The sequence below is a fragment of the Lepidochelys kempii genome, chromosome 2 (genome assembly GCF_965140285.1).
Source record: "Lepidochelys kempii isolate rLepKem1 chromosome 2, rLepKem1.hap1, whole genome shotgun sequence".
Lineage (NCBI taxonomy): Eukaryota > Metazoa > Chordata > Testudines > Cheloniidae > Lepidochelys > Lepidochelys kempii.
This window is the reverse complement of record NC_136381.1, coordinates 85223641-85244545: the sequence shown is the minus strand read 5'-3', so window position 1 is coordinate 85244545 and position 20905 is coordinate 85223641. Positions and strand designations below refer to the sequence as shown.

Below are 20905 nucleotides of genomic sequence, written 5' to 3'. Positions count from 1 at the left end.
ATACTCACTTATCTCACATGGATATTGTGAAAATAAAGTAAAGATTGTCTAGCACTTGGATACTACAATGACTGCCATAGAAAATACCTTGGGGAAATTAATTCTGTCTTCAGAGCAGGGTTTGGATAGTGTGAAGTGCACCAGGCTTGGGGACACGCTTTGAACAATATGGATAAAATAAAATATTAGCTGCTCATTAAGTGCACTCTCCTGTGCACTGAATTAAGAAGTAGTCCTGTGGAAAAAATATTATGTGATCATGTAATTAGACTAGTCACAATGATTTAAGCAGGAATACATTTATATCCTAGGGTGTGCTTACGCCTTATGTCTCTTTGCCCACTTAACAGGCCTTGTCTAACAAGGTTCTTGCTAGGAGAACTGAGGTTTCATAGGTATCAGGAAAGTTGTGAGCAATAGCAGAAGCAAGTAAGCTGTTTGCAGACTGGAGATGATTCACATTTGAAACTGCAGTACTTAGGTAAGATTAACATATGCAAAAATTAATTTCTTACTCCCCCTTTACCTCACTGGTAAGAAAGAAAACAGGTCTTTTCTGTGGCAGTCGTAGTATTCAAGTGCTATACAAATTTGCAGGGTGGATTTGATTTAAATCACTAGTCAGGACGACTAGATGTAATCATGGATTTCTACATAAAAGTGCATTCTTGTTTGTTGTTATAACCTTAATACATATTCTTCACAACTCAGAGATAGATGTAGGTTTCATTTTTAGAAAGTACACACTATACATTTTTTAAATGATTTATTTTGAAAACTTTTCAGATTAGTTTTACCAGCTATATCAGAAAATGAATGATTGTTTGGTTATTTCATTTACCAAAGGTAATTGAAGCAGATATTTATGAAGTCATTGGGAGGTGAACTATCTCCAATTCAACAGGTTAATCATTAATATTTGGAGATTTTCTTGCCATGCTGTATTAGGAGGAGAACATCACCAGACAAACATTTAAATTGTTTTATTTAACTAAAACAGTGTTATGTATTCTGGATTTTTTTCTTCAACAGCAAACATATAATATTTTAACAAAACAAGCATATGAATTTTTGAATTTAGTTAAACATTCAAGTTTTTTAAAATCAGGTTTGTTTTTGTTAAAATTTTGTTAACTAAAATAGTTAAATGAAATATTTAAAAACACAAAAATTAAATCGACTGTGTCAGCCAGGACAACACGAGAAACTTAAAATATTGGCTTCTGCAGCTAACTCAGTTGTCTTCACCTTCATATTCCTGTTTGTTCATAATCTGGAAAAGAAAAACAAGCTTTCCTGCTTTTTCAGATCCCAAACGATTTCTCAATTTGGAATTAATTAGTCCAAAGGAAGTAAATATTCTTTCTACACCGGTAGAAGAAGCTACTGCAGTTAAAAAGTGAGATTATCACTTCAACAGTCTCTGAATCCAAGTTCTTAAGTGACTTCCACCAGTTCAGTGGTGTGACTTTCTTTAAAACATCATCAGCAAACATATATTTCTTGAATGGTTCTTATTCCAAACTGGGTTTCTTTTATGGCCTGCTGCCATTATAGATTTTCCCTTCGAGTGAGAGAATGGTATGGTAGATCTTAAATCAATGAAGGCTACACTCAGAAAGACCTCAAGACTTCTGGAATATGCTGCTCAGTCTCACTTTTGTTTCTGCTTACATGTTTTGAATTCTTACTGGCCCAGGGACAAAGTCCTACCAGCCATCAGGGCTGAGGACTAATGCTCTATACTCCTGGACAACTGGGAATTTGATTTGTTGAATGATGTTTATCATGTGTGAGATACTGAACCTCAAAATTATGTCATTTTTAGTAACATGCTTCTCTCACCAGTGTGGTTCTATTTTTAAAAAGAACTAAAAATCACATTGTCACATTAGAGTCCTAGTTGCTGACTTAAATTAAGGTGGGGGGAGGGGGGGAGTCCGGGGACGGGTGACTGTAAAATCTGAGGGCAAGTGGAGTCTGCACTTGTTCATCCTCATTGTATTTACTGCAAGTAAGGGACTATAATCAAGGCTGCATATCTTTCTGGTGAAAATTTAGATTAATCTAGATTGGCTTCACCTGTGGCCTCTAGAAGTTCTCTTGAGAAGATTCTCGAGGTCATTCAGCTGCAATCAATAACTAATTTGCCTTCATCCAAGTCTAATGTATTGATTACTTTAGAGGAGGGTAGAATGGAGATGGTGGTTCAACAGTCAGAAACAGTTATGTAAATTTGAAGTTAAAGGAACTTCTGTGGTAGTTACAACCTCTTTATTTTCAGTTGCAGTTGATAGAGATTGATGAAAGCTGTGTGGAAGAAAAATGTTAACGGTCTCTGTTGGTTCTTCTTTTTCATAATACGGTCATGGTCACCTAGGTTTTGAGGAGAAAATTGCTTTGTTTTTATACTGAATTTCTCAGCGATTTCATATAGCCTTGATACTAATTAGAGAAGTAGTTCTACTTTACACTCTCTCATATTAAAGAGTTATTTTTTTTCTTTGCCTTTATTGAAATAGTGATTCCGATACATGGTGAACTTTTAGGGTTTGTCTAAACACACAAGTTGTACCACCACAATGCAGGTACAGTTAAAGTGGTATTAACACCCTAGTGTGGATATTGTCGCACTGGTATAAAAGAGCTAATTTCTATAGCTTATTCTTATAAATTGTAGGGGATAAACTATACCAATATAACTTCATCCACAGTAGGGGTTGTACCAACTTAACTATTTCAGTGTAAAAAAAAAAAATCACACCCTAACTGAAATAGTTAAATTTCAGTACAAAACCTTTTGTGTGAGTCAGGACTTGGGTTGAATAGTAGGATTTTTTTCCTTTAAATCTTCAGTTCAACTCCACTGTTTTTAGCCTCTGATGGAGTACTAAGGTAGACTGGCTGATAGTGTCATCTGATTGTACGCACAGCACGCTGTGGTCTGTACTAAAGCTCTCAACATTGCTACAAGTGGTAGTTACAATGGCAAAAAAATCTAAATCCACGTAGTGTTGACAAAGCATAAGAATCATTAACTGAATCCCTGTTTCATTACATGGAAGTCTCATCTAATATCATGTGACTTAGGGTAAATGATTTTGTATTACACTATCAGTACAAACACATGCTAAAGTGTATCCATGTTACTTCTTATCTCACAGTGGAAGGGGGCTGTGACAGTTCAAGCAAATCGTATTGGTGAAGGAGTTTCTATGTGACTTTTTCTAAAGAACCATTTCCTTATTTAACCATACCATTACGTGTGAAAGTAGACTGAACATCTAACTCTCTCAAAAAGGAAAGACTGCAGAGGAGAAAATCTTACTATTTTAAAATACTTGTGGTAAAAGTCTGCTTCCATCTTAAGAAGAAAAGTTGGTACTGCATAATGTTACGCTTTTTAGATTGGTATTAACTTTTCACAGTACAGGTAAACTTCTTTGGTGAGATGTATTTCTCAGAAAAGAATGATATTGAAGATGACATAAACAAGAATGCAGTCATTGCACATGAAGGGATCCCTTCTGGTATTTTGGTGAGTTCTGTCCCTGATGTCCTTATTTACTATAAATATAGTGACTTCATTCTGTGCAGCATAGTAAAGTAGTTAATAGTCACAGTGGTAGTAGTTAATAGTTACAATGTTAGTAGTTAATAGTAGTAGTTAATAGTCACAATGTTTCTGTCAGAGAAACATTTAGTTTCAAGCTCTTTTTTGAGTTGCAATACTCTTTTTAGAAAACCTTAATTTGAACTTCAGCAGACTTGCTTTGGTTTCACATTCTCTTTCATAACTACCTGCTAAACCTCAACTTCTAAATCTTTTTTTGTTGTTGTTATGTTTACTTAAGAGCAAAATGTATATTTTGGTTTTTTGCTATGTATACGTTGGCGTACCCGGTTCCTCTGTTAGATATACCTCTGTATACTTAGTTAACTTTCACTATAAAGAATATGAAGTGACCTAGTAAGAAATTTATTTTTATATGCAAACTGAAAAATGGAGTATAAAGTAAAAATTAATGAAACAAATAAAAATCCTAATTTAAAATAAGTGACATTTGGAAGCTGCCAGTCCCCTGTATTATTTATTGTAACTCAATACAAGTAAATTACTGTATTTGAGTTGGAATATTATAGTTGCAGTTATAGTTTTGCCAATCTTGTTGTTAAATATGTACAAAACTCTTAATTAAAATGACCAAGATACTAATAAAAATTATAAATGAGGAACAAATCTAATAAAATTTTGAGTAAATGACAATTCTATCCAGTTAAACATAACTCATACCTAATAAATATGTATTTTTACATGGGCAAAACCAGGTAAATTGAGAAAATCAAGACTACACTCTTTCTTTTGCATTCTTCCCTTTTATATAGTAGTAATGAAAAGGAGCAAACCTTTATTAGCTCAGAAGGCACCTTGCACTAAATACAATGTGAAATCAATAGAACAATTCATTCTGTTGTCCATTAAGATCTCCATTGACATGGTTTTTTCATAATGATAGATATGACTCCTTCCCTTTGGAGCAGAAACATCCTGTCAGTAGCTTGTGTGTATGTAATGTGAACTGTGTATCATTTGATTGGAAAAAGTTGTACCTTACAGCATGTATTAGCATGTAATACTTTGGATTTCTCAAACAATACAATTAGCTAACCAAAGGTTGGATTAGTAAACCAGATGGAGTACACCAGGACTCTGAGCTAGGTTTTAAAAAATGAAGATGAATTGTTTTTCCATTGTTGCACTGAAGAAATGCCACAAATACACAGGAAGTTCTTCCTCTTCTTGTAGATGCTGGACCAGTTATGTCACTGCTTGCATATAGATGTTCCATTAAAAGTTCCTAAACTATAAACAATGCATATTAATGTACATCGTATTACTTTTGCAGTATTCAGAAGTGTGCTATATGCTTTGTGGCAGCCAGACATGGTCCCTGCCTCCAAAACTTAAATTTAGAACTCCTTAAATTTGAGAGTTCCCTGCCGAAGGTATGTTTTTTAAAAATGTAATTTGAACCTTTTGTGTCTAGAATAAGTCAGACATGTAGTCTGAGCTGAAAACTCCTGAGTTGTCCCATTTGTCATTGTGAAAGCTACTCGCTGCCTCAGTTTCTCAAACTGTAAAATCTGTTTCACAGGGGTGTGGAGAGTTAATTTAGTTAATATTGGATTAAGTATCTTGCGCATGGAATGAGCTATGCTACATAACCTACTATTTTTAGTTTCATAAACATGGCTTCATTTCCAGAGTAAGTAACTTTTCCCCTTGCTCTGAATTTACTGTTGCACTTTGTCTTAATAGAAGGTAGAGCAGGCAGTTTCAATTTTTTGAATTCTGTCATGGGTTTTTGCCTGAAAAACCTTTCATATTATAGGGCAGTGATTTCTGGAGATGCAGTTTTTTTTGCCTCCTGCTTAGAGCCACAGCATCTCCACCAATATTTTAATATTTTTAACTATAGAGAATCTTACAAATGCAAGCATATAACTTAAGTGTTCAAAAACCAAGACCTTGTGAGCATTAAAAGTTATAAGAAGTTCCCTTCTGCTGTGGAGCCCTCAGTACTGCTGGGCCTTTTAAAATCTGCTGTTAACTCAGCAGTGTTATTAACTAAAATTTAACTTTTGGCTATTACTCAGAAGTCAAGAGGGAAGACTGTGTGGCAGGTAGCATGCATGTTCTGAGTCCCAAGGACAAATGAAAGCTAAAATAAGTTTTTTTAAATGCTGTCACATTAATTAAGCCTAACTCAGCTTTCCCAGCAGACTCTCACATTTTATACCAGCCATGGAAGCTAGACTGCTTTTAGGTGGTATCAAAGAAGATGAAGAGGAAGCCATGGTTTCTTTCTTTTCTGTCTGCAGCCAAGACAGTGTGAGATTTTAGCCATTTAAGCCTGAAAGTAATAGGGGAAATGTTATCTCAAAAGTTTCCTTGTAGCATTTCTAAATCTGTGGTCAGAACTGCTTCTGTCACACTGGTGAAGCATCTGCATGTATTTAAACAGTGACATTGCTGCTACTTGTCAAATTCAGTACTACTTACTTTAGGCTTTCCAGAATGCTCTTTGAACGGCTAAATCACAATTTAAAAAATTCCAGAAAACCCATTGTGTTGTTGCACCCCATAATGCTTTATGGGAATATGCTTATAAATGTATATATGACATAACTGCAATATGTTTTATGCTACATATGCCATGTAACATATCTCTGCAAAGGTTGTGATATACTGAATATATTCATCCTATTTGTATGCATGTATCATTTTTGTATTTGAAGTTATGAATATTGGCTATGTACTTGTTTAATTTTAAGTAGCCTCAGTGAAGCAGTTGGTCAGCTTCCTGAGAAAAGACTATTCTCGGTAAGTGCCCAATCAAGAAACACTTAAGCCAACAATGAACTTGGAGGTGCCAATCCACATCTGAGCTTTCCCAGGAATGTGGCCTGGCTGGTAAGGAACTCAGTCATGCATGGACATGTGACCTGCTCATGTGACTACAAAACTCCATCTTGGAGCTGAATTCTGGATAGGAGAGAGGAGGTGGGCTCCATCCACAAGAGAGAGTCTATTTAACTCCTGGGAGGACCCTCCATTCTGTCTTCAGCTGGCTCAAGAGATTTACCTCTCCACCCCCAAAGGTTACCTGAAAGAGACTAGAACAAAGGACAGTAACCACAGGCGTGGGAGTGATTGCTGGATCCAGACTAGAAGGAGGCTAACCTGTAAAAGAAGCTTACTGGAACATCTCTGAGGGTGAGATTGCATCTGTAATCACTTTCTTACTATATTAGGCATAGACTTGCGTGTGTTATTTTGCTTGGTAATTCATTTTGTTGTGTCTGTCATTACTTGGGACCACTTAAAGCCTACTTTTTGTATTTGGATTTAATAAAATCACTTTTTACTTATTAATTAACCCAGAGTATGTATTAATACCGGGGGGTGGGGGGGAAACAGCTGTATATATTTCTCTATCAGTGTTATAGAGGGTGAACAATTTGAGTTTACCCTGTATAAGCTTTGTACAGGGTAAAATGGATTTATTTGGGGTTTGGACCCCATTGAGAGCTGGGCATCTAAGTGTTACAGACAGGAATACTTCTTAAGCTGTTTTCAGTTAATCCTGCAGCTTTTAGGGGATGTGGTGCAGACCTGAGTTTGCAGCTGGCTAACGTGTATGGCTCAAGCCAGGCAGGACACTGAAGTCCCAAGCTGCCAGGGGAAACGGGCTCAGGGGTACATCAGTTGGCACATCAGCACATCACATCAAACAGCACATCAGTTGGCAATTCCCAAGGGGTTTTCTGTGATCCAACCCGTCACACCCATGGTCCTCTTGACATATTGAGACTCCGGGCAGCTATACGTTCTCAGGTATGTGCTTGACCCCCTACTTGATCAATTTAATGTCACAATTTTGATCTTCTAAAATAACTAATTTTCATTACTCCAAACAAGCCATTCCTAAGAGCCTGACCTCTGAAACATAGTCTCTTTTTTGCACTTGTAACTTAAATACCTGATTTGCAGCTTATTTAAAAAACAAACTGTACAATTCATATATAACAAAGATAGTTGAGTGGCTTTCAATTTTGATAGATGTTCTTCATGACCTTCAGTATTACATCCGCTGTTTTATAAACATAATTCTACTGATATTTCTATAGTAAGGTAGCAAAAATGCTTATTTTCAGAAGAGATTCTGCAAGCTGCTTTATTGCAGCAGCATGTTGGTCTCCATAATTCTGTCATGCTGCTGTGCGTTTGCTTCCCCCCCCCCCCCCCCCGCTTCTTAGGCTTGTCTACACTACAAAATTAGGTTGAATTTTTTAAAGTTGACCTGTAGCCTCCGATTTTACAAAATCAATGGTGTATGTCCCCACTGTGTACATTCCGTCGGCCGAGCGCATCCCCACTACCATGGGTAGCATCAACTCACAGAGTGATACACAGTTCCTGCTCCCGATTGGAATTCTGAGTTAAGCTCCCAATGCCTGATGGGACAAAAACATTTTCGTGAAGTGTTTTCAGTACATATTGTCAGCCTCCCATGATGCACTTGGCTCCTCCCTCCCTCCCTGAAAGCAATGGCAAACCATCATTTTCATGCCTAAGCCTGGGTTACTTGTGCAGATGCCATAGCTCAGCAAGCATGGAACCCGCTCAACTGTGTGCTGTTGTTGTGAGCATCACAAACACCTTGCGCATCGTCCTGCGGTATTTGCAGAGCATAGCCAGGAGCAGCCACTCAGAAGTATGTGATGCCATGCAAATAGCTGTGCTGGAAGCCATGAAACGGAGCAGTTCGCACATAGTGGCAGTGGCAGCTGGACTTGTTGACACAATGGAATACTGCTTCTGGCCCAGGGAAACAAGCACAGACTGATGGGACCATTATTGTGATGCAGGACTGGGATGAGGAACAGTGGCTGCATAACTTTTGAATGTGTACGGTCACTTTCATGAAACTGTGAATTGCTTTCTCCTCCTCCTCCTCTTCCCCCATGCCCTGTGTGATTTTTGGCATAGATGTCAGCATTTCTTCTCCTGGTTCGGAGCTCTGCCTGTACAGACTCGTCTCCCCACATAGCAATCAGATCCAGCGTCTCCTGTGTGCTCCATGCTGGAGCATGTTTCCGTACCTGGGCAGCGATGGTCAGCTGTGGTGGTGAGCTCTCCACGCTGATCAAACAGGAAATGAAATTCAAAAGTTCCTGGGACTTTTCCTGTTTACCTAACTGAAGTGCAGTGGAGTTGAAAGTGCTGTCCAGAGTGCTGTCCAGACACCTCCCAGAGGCCAAACAAGTGGAAATACACTGTGCTGTGTCTACACTACCCCTAATTCAACCTGGGAAGGTCGAATCTAGTGCTACTCTTCTCGTTGAGGTGAACAGGTGTCGATTTTAAAAGCCCTTTAGATCAGCGGGAAGGGCTCTCTATAGTGTAGACAAGCTAATTATAAATTCGACCCAATGCAGCGAATATCGATCTAACGATGTAGTGTAAACCAGCCCATAGTTCAGTACCACTTTTAAGTCTTGTGTTGTGGTGAATGTGTTGTGTGTCCCCCCGCCCCCCAATGTAGTAAGCAGCTCCTTTTGGATCCAGTGAAAATTGCTTCTTAAATCAGTCAAGGTTGCTTGAGAGGAATGTAAAATGTTATTGCTCCCTGTCTTCACTGGTCCAGAATTGCTACTTTCTGTATCCAAGCAGTTCTAGATTACCAGTCACTGTAGTAGTTAGGTCATGATAGATGGTGGGCATCCCTCTAACTCTCCAGTTTTAAGAGTTTTTCAAACTTCTTGGTAGTGGAGGATAAATTGGCTGAAGCCACATATGGATTTTGATCAACCAGAAGGATTCTGAACTCAGGTGAAAAGCTAGTAAATATTTTTTTCCTTAGAATTCTTTGTTTAAAGCAATACAATGTTGTGAAACTTTTAGAAATTGATTACTGAACTTATCTTTCTCCTGATAAAACAATGCTGAGAGACCTCAACTTTTTTTTCCACATCTCTTGGCTTTTTTTAATTATTTTTTATTTATTTATTTATTTTTGGTAAATCTTATCATTAATAATCAAAGTTCCTAAGAGTACTTCAAACAGAAAGAGTTTAAGGTGGCTGTGCTATGAGCTAGATAGGTGTGTGTGACTTTCTGATAAATCTACTCGAAGTTAGTTTTCACAGGGAAAGGACACAATGTGTATTTCTCAGTATTCCTTTACCAATGTGGTGGATTTAAATTGTCTATAGGGAAACTTACAGTATTAGTGTCAGGTCTTTGACAAGACTGAAGTTGGTTCCTATCTCCCAATGTGAAACTGTAAACTTTTAAACAATTGCCTTCTAAGGTGATGCACAATAATAATTTTTTTTTGGTGCTCACCGTTCAAATCCATGCTGCAGAACTTTTTTAAAAATGAAAGATTTTAATCTTGGACTTGTGAAGGCAACTTTGCATTTGTGAAGCAATACCCCATGGAATTTTGTTAGTTATGGCTAAAACTTAGCCTGTTGTCAGACATGACTCTAAGCATCCACAGGTCTCCCCTAACCCTTCCTAAATAGGTTTCAGAGTAGCAGCCATGTTAGTCTGTATTCGCAAAAAGAAAAGGAGTACTTGTGGCACCTTAGAGACTAACGAATTTATTTGAGCATAAGCTTTCGTGAGCTACAGCTCACTTCATCGGATGCATGCAGTGGAAAATACAGTGGGGAGATTTTATATACACAGAGAACATGAAACAATGGGTGTTACCGTACACACTGTTACGAGAGTGATTTAAGGTGAGCTATTACCAGCAGGAGAGGGGGAAAAAAACCCTTTTGTAGTGATAATCAAGGTGGGCCATTTCCAGCAGTTGACAAGAACATGTGAGGAACAGTAGGGGGGTAAATAAATATGGGGATATAGTTTTACTTTGTGTAATGACACATCTACTCCCAGTCTTTATTCAAGCCTAAGTTAATGGTATCTAGTTTGCAAATTAATTCCAACTCATCAGTCTCTCATTGGAGTCTGTTTTTGAAGTTTCTTTGTTGAAGAATTGCCACTTTTCGGTCTGTAATTGAGGACCAGAGAGATTGAAGTGTTCTCCAACTGGTTTTTGAATGTTATAATTCTTGACATCTGATTTGTGTCCATTTATTCTTTTACATAGAGACTGTCCGGTTTGGCCATTGTACATGGCAGAGGGGCTGGCAAATGATGACATATCACATTGGTTTCACATATGTCACATTAATTTCAACAATTTCCATCCCACCATCAACCTATTTTTTAATTCAGATATATTGTCTCAATTTTTAAGTGTCAGACATGTTGTCACTTCTAGCTATAATGCCCGGTCTTCTGTTTCAACTTTTTTCTATCGAAAGTGAATTGAGGCATCTGTGTAAACTTCCTTAGAGTGGTGCTGCTTGTCCATTTATTTCTGCCTGAAATAATTCTTATTGCACTCTGTGGTTGCTGCTGCGGATGAGTGGCAGCACTTTCCCTAAAAGCTCTGGAAAGGGTTTGACAAGTTGAATGTTTTATGTTGAGAGAAGTCTTGGCACTGCATATGTGTGGTGACTTTACTAGGAAATACGTACAGTTATCATATAGCTTCCGCTTCAGAAGGCAGTTGTTTAATCTTGTGTAGGAAGAGAACTAGACTTCTTATCTGTCTTCCTTGGTTTTGTTTCACTTTTGTTCTACATCACTTTGCCTCCAAATAAGTCACTGAATTTAAGTAACTTTCATAGTCTAATAATTTTTTTAAATTTTGTCGATAAATCAGTATGGTGAAAATGAAGGAAGAACCAGACATAGTGGAGGCACCAGAAGTTTCTGCATAAAGTTCTGTCAATATGTTGTGGTGTTGACCTGTGACACTGTTGTCTTCAGTAAAGATTGTCTGAACAATTGTATTAAAAATATTAAGGTTTTCATGTATGCAGTCCTCTGAGAATGAAACAGCCACACTGGGTTCCATTGGGAAGCTAAGCAGGAAACTTGAATCTAGGCCTTCAGAATTGAAAACAACATAAATTAGAAGTCTGTCTTTTAAAATAGTTTTTCATAGGTTAGCTTAAATTCTTTAATATAGGCTCATTTTGATATCTATGTGAAAACTGTCATTCTATTTTGGGGAGGAGTTCAAAGTTCAATCAGTGGAGTGCCTGTAAAAAGACTTGTGCTTATAGTAAACAGACTCGTTGACAATTAAATGACACTGCAAGATTAAATTTGGTACCAATATCTGACTTAAATTTTTTCCTTTTTTGCAGTCTCAGACTATGAATTACGTGGGACAGCTTGCAGGACAAGTTCTGGTTACTGTGAAAGAGCTATATAAAGGCATTAACCAGGCCACTCTTTCAGGATGCATCGACGTAATTGTGGTTCGGCAGCAGGATGGTACATACCAGTGTTCTCCTTTCCATGTCCGATTTGGGAAGCTTGGTGTTCTGCGTTCTAAGGAAAAAGTGGTAAGTGTAGCAAATGGTATGGGCTTGGGGAATGGATCTATCACTTGAAATAAAAAATAAAAAAAATGTGTATATATATACAAAATAGAAATTATATATTTTTTTCTGTTTATGCATGCACAACCTGCAGCAATGCTGAGGCCAGAACGCTTTCATACACAGGCTGTATAAGCTGATGGTTTTGAGGTCTAATAGACATCCTTTGGTTGCACAGTGATCTGATAAGGAATGGATCACTGCAAAGATTAGCGTGTGAAGGTCAGGAAGGAAAGATGGGATTTCTGAGAGCTATCCACTGAGCTATGAAAACTTAATATGAGCTCAAGGGATGTATAGTCTTCCCATGGCCTTAGACTTTTGGGGTGTTTTCCCAGTGCAGCTAGCTGAAGAAACATGGATCAAATGGCTGATATTGTAGTACTGGGACCTCAGTTATTGCAGATTACTTATGCTTATGGACTTTTATTTGTTAGTCATTACTCTCTTCCCCCTGTAACTTTCTTGATGCTATAAGAAATGTAATCAATACTCTCTATAGCAATCAAAGTTGCAAAAGAGTCTTAACATGTTCAGGGGTTTTTCCTCTCACTTCAATCAAACCTATCAGTTTGTCTCAAATGACATCTTTTTACTATTAAATGTGTATTTTCTTTTGTTGTTGTTTAAAGGGGACTGGCTCTGATACACAAGGAGGAAGTGCTTCATACCCCTTCTGGCCAACTGTAGTCACTGTATTGACTAGTTTAGGAGGTCGTAGAGTCTACCCCATCTTAGCTGGGAGGGGGGACACTGCAACATGAGATCTTTAGGGTTAGGACGGGAAGGAAAACTGAGGAGCTCTTGGAAAACGTAAGAGTTGCCATACTGGGTCAGACCATGGTCTATCCACCCAGTGGCTAGTGCCAGAAGCCTCAGAGGGAAAGAACAGAACAGGGCAAGTATTGAGTGAGCCATCCCCTGGCATCCAATCCGCCATCAGAAGTTTAGGGACACCCAGAGAATGGGGTTGTGTCCCTTACCATCTCGGCTAATTGTCACTGATGGACCTATCCTCCAAGAACTCACCTAATTCTTTTTTGAACTCCGTTATATTTTTTGGCCTTCACAACATCTCCTGGCAATGAGTTCCACAGGTTGACTGTATGTTGTGTGAAGAAATACTTCCTTATGTTTGTTTTAAACCTGCTGCCTGATAATTTAATTGTGACCCCCAGTTCTTGTGGTATATTAAGGAGTAAATAACACTTCCCCATTCACTTTCTTGACACAATTCATGATTTGCTAGAGGTCTAGCATATCCCCCTGTAGTCATCTCTTTTTCTAAGTTGAACAGTCCCAGAGTTTTTCATCTCTCCTCCTATGGAACCTGTTATATACCCCTAATTATTTTAGTTGCCCTTCTCTGTACCTTTTCCAATTCACTCTTTTTTTGAGATGGGGCAACCAGAACGGCACACAGTGTTCAAGATGTGGGCATACCATGGAGTCATATAATGGCATTCTGATATTTTTAATCTTATTTTATGTCCGTTCGTATTGGTTCCTAACATTGTTAGCTTTTTTCACTGCCACTGCACATTGAGCGGATGTTTTCAGAGAGCTATCCACAATGATTCAAAGGTCTTTCTTGAGTGGTAACAACTAATTTAGACCCCATCATTTTGTATGTATGTTAGGATTGTTTTCCAGTATGCATTAGAGTAGTAACTCAGAGTTATGAACAGACAGGTCAACCATACACCTCATTTGGAACTGAAGTATGCAATCAGGCAGCAGCAGAGACCAAAAAAAAAAAAAAAGCAAATGCAGTACAGTACTGTACTAAATGTAAACTACTAAAAAAATTGAAAGTTTTTAAAAAAAAAATTTGACAAGGTAAGGAAACTGTTTCCATGCTTGTTTCATTTAAATTAAGAATAGTTAAAAGCAGCATTTTTCTTCTGCATGGTAAAGTTTCAAAGCTGTGTTAAGTCAATATTCAGTTGTAAAAACAACTGTTTTCAGTTTTGGAAAAAACCTTGTAACATTTTGTTCAGAGTTACAAACCTTTTTAGAGTTATGAACAACTTCCATTCCTGAGGTGTTTGTAACTCTCTTCTACTGTACTTTGTACTTAATCAACATTGAATTTCATTTGCCAATTATTGCCTAGTTACTCAGTTCTGTGAGATTTCTTTGTAACTTTTACAGTCAGCTTTGCACTTAACTACCGTATGTAATTTTATATTAGTGACACACCCCCAGGGTGCAATCTGGAGCTGTGGGACCGTTATGCCCCCTTAACTCTTCTATCTGGGCTCTCTCTCTCAATGCTGTGCTAGTGATAAGGAGCAAACCCTCCAGGTGCTGCGATCACTCAGCCAACAACATGCAGGGACATACCCAGCTAAATTGAATGAATTCTCTCCAAGCCACTCATGAAATATATAGTGGGAGACACAAGCAAATCCCCCTCCAGCCCACAGCCTTGCACCCCAGAAATATACTGTCTTACACTGCTCAAGATCTTTTCTTGAACAATGCAACCTCATTAATTAGTTTGACACTTCGTCAAAGGATATGCACTATCCTTTGTAATCTGAGCAGATTCCCAATCACTTCAGACAAACTCACTGGGAAGGATAAAACATTAAAATAAGCTTATTAACTACAGAAAGATAGATTTTTAAGTAGGGCTGTTGATTTAATCGCAGTTAACTCACGCGATTAACTCAAAAATGAATCGTGACTTAAAAAATTAATTATGATTAATCGCCGTTTTAATCTCACTGTTAATAGAACATCAGTTGAAATGTATTACATATTTTTGGATGTTTTTCTACATTTTCAAATATATTGATTTCAATTACAACACAATACAAAGTGTACAGTGCTCACTTTATATTATTTTTATTACAAATATTTGCACACTAAAATGAGAAAGAAAAGAAATAGTATTTTTCAGTTCACCTCATACAAGTACTGTAGTGCAGTCTATTGTGAAAGTGCAACTTACAAGTACAATTTTTTTTGTTACATAACTGCACTCGAAAACAAAACAATGTAGAAGTTTAGAACCTATGAGTCCGCTCAGTCCTTGTTCAACCAATTGCGAAGATAAACAAGTTTGTTTACATTTACGGGAGATAATGCTGTCCGTTTTCTTATTTACAGTGTTACCTGAAAAAGAATAGGCATCCATATGGCACTTTTGTAGCCAGCACTGCAAGGTATTTACCGTGCAAGATATGCTAAACATGCGTATGCCTCTTCATGCTTCAGCCACCATTCCAGAGAACATGCTTCTATGCTTATGGCACTCATTTAAAAAAAAAAAAAAAAAAAAAAAAAGCGTTAATTAAATTTGTGACTGAACTCCTTGGGGGAGAATTGTATGTTTCCTGCTCTGTTTCACCTGCATTTCGCCATATATTTCTGAGTGATTGGCTGAACCAGAAATGGGACTGAGTGGACTTGTAGGCTCTAAAGTTTAACATTGTTTTATTTTTGGATGCAGGTTTTTTTGTACATAATTCTACATTTGTAAGTTCAACTTTCATGATAAAGAGATTGTCCTATAGTACTTGTATTAGGTGAATTGAAAAATACTATTTTGTGGGGTTTTTTACAGTGCAAATATTTGATATCAAATATAAATTGAGCACAGTATACTTTGTATTCTGTGTTGTAATTGAAATCAATATATTTGAAAATGTAGAAAATATCCAAAAATATGTAAATAAATGGTATTCTATTGTTTTAACAGTGTGATTAATCACGATTGATTTTTTTTTTTTAAATCACATGACAGCCTTTGAATGGGAGCTGTGGAGGAGGTTCCTTGGGACTTAAGAGGGAAGGGGTTTTACTCCCGATATTTCCTAATTCCAAAGGCCAATGGGGGGAGGGGGACAGGTCTGACCTATTTTAGATTTGCACCATCTCAGTGGCTACCTTGAGAAGCTGAAGTTCCGCATGGTCTGTCTGGCCACCATCATCCCCTCCCTGGATCTGGGGGACTGGTATGCTGCCCTCGACTTGAGATGCTTTTTTCAGTGTCTCGATTTTCCAAGGCCGCAGGAGGTCCTCAAGTTCACTGTAAACCAGATTCATTACCATTTGTGGTTCTCCCATTTGGCCTTTTGTCAGCTGTGAGGGTGTTCACGAAATGCATGGCAGAAGAAAAGGGATACAAGTCTATGTGTACCTTGATGATTGGTTGGTCAAGGGCTGCCTGGGCCCAAGTGGAGACCAGTATCCTTTAATTGATCTTTCAGGTGTGGGGCCTGCTTATAAACTAGCAGAAGTCTACCCTGGTGCAGAGAATAAAGTTTATTGGAGCTGTGCGCAGTTCCTCCCAGGCAGGGTTTTCCTTCTAGAAATCTGTTTTCAGGCAATGGGGTCATTGATAGTGCAAGTCAAGGCCCACATACTCATGACAGCCCACTTCTACATCAGATTGTTAAGCCACATGGCCATGTGCGCATACGTAGTGCAGCATGTAAGGCTACACGTCATACCCCTTCAAGCATGGCTGGCCTCAGTGTACTCACCGAGCTGCCATCACCTGCACTTAGTTCTCGTATTTCCTGCCCTGGTCCTTGCCTCCCTCGACTGGTGGAAGGACCCTCTGTTGGTCCGCTCAGGCATCCCCTTTGCCAGGACCCAGCCCTTGTTATCCCTAGTTTTGGATGTGTCAACTTTAGGATGCAGAGCTCACCTAGGGCACCTCAAGACACAGGGCCTGTGGTCCCCAGAGGAGCTCTCCCTACATATAAACATCAGGGAGCTAAGAGTGGTCAGCCTGGCCTGTCAAGTGTTCTTACCCCACATCGCAAACAAGAACGTGCTAGTGCTCACAGACATTATGGCAGCCATGTTTTACCTCAACAGGCAGGGAGGGGCTTGCTCTTCCTCTCTGTGCCAGGAAGCTATCTGCTTGTGGGAGTTCTGCATAATGCATTCGATCCACCTCGAGGCGTCTCATGTTCTGGGAGCCCGAAACAAGCTGACAGATCACTCAACAGGTCTTTCTCCAGTCACCTTGAGTGGTCCTTTCACTTCGATTTAGTAAGGGTGGTTTTCAAGCGATGGGAGACTCCCCAGGTAGACCTGTTTGCCAGAATAGGAAGTGTCACCAGTTCTGCTCCCTGCAAGGCCACAGACCAGGCTCACTCATGGATGCTTTCCTGCTCCCTTGGATGGGGAAACTGTTCTGTGCATTCCGTCCCCATTCCTCTCGTGCACTGTCATGCTCTGTCCCACTTGATCTTAAGCAGAAGTCATTCTCGTAGCCCCAGCCTATCCCCACCAGAACAGGTTCGCCATCTGCTAGGCCTTTCCATAACAACTCCAATGCTGCTTCCTCTTCTCCCAGACCTGATATCCCAGGACCACGGTCGAGTGTTCCACCCAAACCTCAACACCCTCCACCTGACCGCTTTGGAAGCTCCATGGTTACATCCCGAGGAGCTGATCTGTTTGGAGCAAGTCTGCTAGGTTCTGCTATGTAGCAGGAAGCCTTCTACCAGAGCTACATAACTTGCCAAATGGAAGTGTGTTTTTCCATTTGGTCTTCCCAGCCAGTTCTCTCACCCATCTGATCGTCACTGCAGACTGTTCTAGAGTATTTGCTACATCTGAAATAGCAAGATTTGGCAATTTAATCAGTTAAAGTATACCTGGCAGTGATTTTGGTGTTGAACATCTCAGTGGGTGATCAGTCGGTTTTCTCGCATGAGATGACCACTTGTTTTCTCAAGGGCCTAGAAAGACTACTCACAGATTTGGGAGCTCATCAAACTGTGGGACCTAAACGTGGTCTTGTCAAAACTCTCAGGCCCCCCATTTGAGCAACTGGCAACATGCCCCTTGTTATATCTTTCCTGGAAGGTGACCTCTCTGGTGGCTATCACTTCGGCAAGGAGGGTTTCAGAGATCAGGGCCCTTATGTCAGAACCCACGTACATGGCCTTTTTTAAGGACAAGGTACAGCTTTGTGCTCATCTTGCGTTCCTCCAGAAGGAGTTTTTGCAATTTCAGGCTATTTTCCTGACTGTTTTCTTTCCAAAACCACACCCAAGCAGAGAGGAGCAACGTCTCCACATCCTGGACATTAGACGCGCCCTTGCTTTCTGTATTGAGACGACAAGACTGTTCTGTAGATTCACATAGCTTTTTGTGGCAGTAGTGGATAGGATGAAGGGCCTTCCTATTTCAGCTCAGAGGATTTCATCCTTGATAACATCTTGTATCTGCACATTCTATGAGCTGGTGAGGATCCCACCACTGGCTATAGTGATGGCCCATTCTATAAGGGCGCAAGCTTCCTCAGTGGTGTTCCTGGACCAGGTCCCGATCCAGAACATCTGCAGAGCGGGGACTTGGTCATTGGTACCTACATTTTTGTCCCACTGTGCAATCATCCAGCAAGCTAAAGATGATGCTGGGGTTTGGTCGAACTGTGTTGCAGTCCGCATGTCCATGAATTCTGATCCTACCTCCTATGCTTGGGAGCCACCTAGCTTGGAATGGACATGTGCAAGCACTCAAAGAAATAAAAAAAAGTTATTAACCTTTTCATAAGTTGTTTTTTGAGATGTGTTGCACATGTCCACTCCATGACCCACCCTCCTACTCTGTCAGAATTGGCTGGCAAAAAGGAACTGAGGATGTGGGTCAGATGGACCTCTTCTACCGGCACATGAGTGCAGGGCACCAGAGGGTGCTAGAACTGAACCAATGGATACCACTGAGGGAAAAATTTTTGGTGACTGTGCATGCGCACACCAAATATGGAATGAACATGTGCAACATATCTTGAACAAGTTTAGTAAATGTTTTTTTCTTTACTACTGGCTTCATCATACACCACTGTTAACCAGTAAGCATTCCAAGTGTAAGTTCACTATCACATTGAGGATGGTTCTGTCTTATAAGTGTCAAGGTTTTTTCCATGTTAATCTTACTCCTGTTGTGTGTGTAACCTAAAACTACATCTTCCTGGTAATATCTGTACTAGCTGCCATATTTGTTATAGGCTGTCAAGTGCCCCTAACAAGGCAAAGGAACTAAATAGAAACAGATTTGTGATATCCAGACTTTCAACGTGTGCAAATATCCTATGACTGCAACTTTTTGAACAGTAACACAAGCCCATTGTATGTCCTTGTGACAAATACTGGGAATATAACCTCCAAAACTACATATCTTTGAGTGGGTTAAGCTAAATGAATGTCCAGTTGCCACAAAATAGGTGGATTCACATCCACAACATGAATAGTCTTGATTTGAATGTTGAAGTTTCCTATTCTGTTTGAATGTTTTTGGCTGGAATTAACTTTGCTGCCTAGGATTTCTCCATAGGAAAACAATATAAAATGCTGAGGCATTTACTCTTAAAACTTTAGTCCTAGGTCCTAAAACAAATTTGATACATACTTCTATTTTTGCTTTCTTATTTTGGAGTTCATGGATCTGGGCAAGTAGGGTAGTCTCTTACCCCTCCCACCTGCAATTAGTCTAACTTGGAATACCTTTGTATGACATTTTACACTGGAAATATGATGGAAAATTGGGAGTCATGTGTCTTGTCTCCCCTGCCATATAAGCAGTACAACCAGTAGCAGCATTAACTGAGCTTCAAAAAGTAATAGTTAAAACTCCTGCCCAGAGGAGTAATATGGCTGATATTACATAAAATAAGGAACCAAGCTTTTAAAGGATAAATAGTTTACGCTCCAGAATATCTGCCACCCAGCATTCTGACCCTCACCCAGGCTTGACCACACTACAGAATTAAGTCGACTTAAGTTGACGTACAGCTTCCACAGTAATTAAAGTGGTGGTTCACACCCACACTTCGTTCCTTCTGTCAGCGCTGCGCGTCCTCACCAGGAGCGCTTCCACCAACTGAAGTGGGGTATTGACAGCTGGAGCCCACAGCTGGAGGTATCAGCCAGGTGCTGAGCTCCAATTAAGTAAGGTAGTTAAGCATGTTTCCAGCTAAACATGTCTAGTCTCAATCTGTCTACTTCCTAAAAAAAAAAAAAAAAAAAAAGCACCGACTTCTTTTGTGGGGTAAGAGAGCACAAAGAGGGAGGTATGACCGTCTTGGGAGAAGCCTGGAGTTGAAGTGGGGATCATAAAGTGGAATGGAGGCATTGATATAAAAATAATCAGAGAGGAATCAGTCTTAAGGTAAATATTTGTGTTTTTTGCTGTGTGGAAGATTCTCTACATTAAATTGTCTTTGCTCCCACAGATTGATATAGAAATTAACGGAGACACAGTTGATCTTCATATGAAGCTGGGTGACAATGGAGAAGCTTTCTTCGTACAGGAAACTGAAGAAGAATATGTAAGTGTTTTGTGGTGTATGAAGAGTACATTGCTGAGTACATTGTTTAGTTAATTATATCCTGTTACTAGTGTTGTCTCATGTTCTCAATATTAAAATACAGCATTTTTAATGACTGGTTTTTTTATTGCTGATTCATAACTTGCATTATTTGCTTGCAATAGTTCAATAAAATGCTGCATCTAACTCAGTTACTGGTGGCAGGAAGTAACAAATCCTCCTTCGCACACCTTGTTTTTCAGAGCTGTAATAGGAAGACTTGTTGCACTTTTCACCCTGTTTGCTTAGGACAATAATCTATCATTTTAACTTTAGGGTAATTTGTTGACTGTACAGACTGTGCAGTGACTATTTAACTACTCTGCAAGTAGTGCAAGTCACTTGTGTTACTGACCTCAGTATCAGTGTCTTTTGTTTACATTGGCGAGGTGCAGTTTCTTATCTCTGAATTGTCATTATTTACGTTGTGTTCCAAGACTAAGAAGTTATTGTAGTGGCTTGGCTTTCTGATACAGTTGTCCTCTGAATATCACCCAAGGCCTCTTGAGATTGTAAGCTTTTCAGCTC

General features: G+C 39.2%; 1 protein-coding gene across 20 annotated transcripts in view; it reads left to right on the top strand.

Annotated features, from left to right (window-relative positions):
* The window catches only part of LPIN2 (lipin 2), a 140117-nt gene that overhangs the window by 10727 nt on the left and 108485 nt on the right, over positions 1-20905 (top strand). For 17 of the 20 annotated variants that reach the window (XM_078851545.1, XM_078851544.1, XM_078851554.1 and 14 more), the window contains exons 2-3: positions 11800-12000; positions 20243-20338. In XM_078851545.1, coding sequence (XP_078707671.1) covers positions 11809-12000; positions 20243-20338 — 288 coding nt within the window. In that variant the 5' untranslated portion in view covers positions 11800-11808. Of the gene's footprint in view, positions 1-1922; positions 6779-11799; positions 12001-20242; positions 20339-20905 lie in introns of those variants that run through there. The other 3 variants (XM_073331472.2, XM_073331475.2, XM_078851561.1) reach the window with 2 other exon arrangements.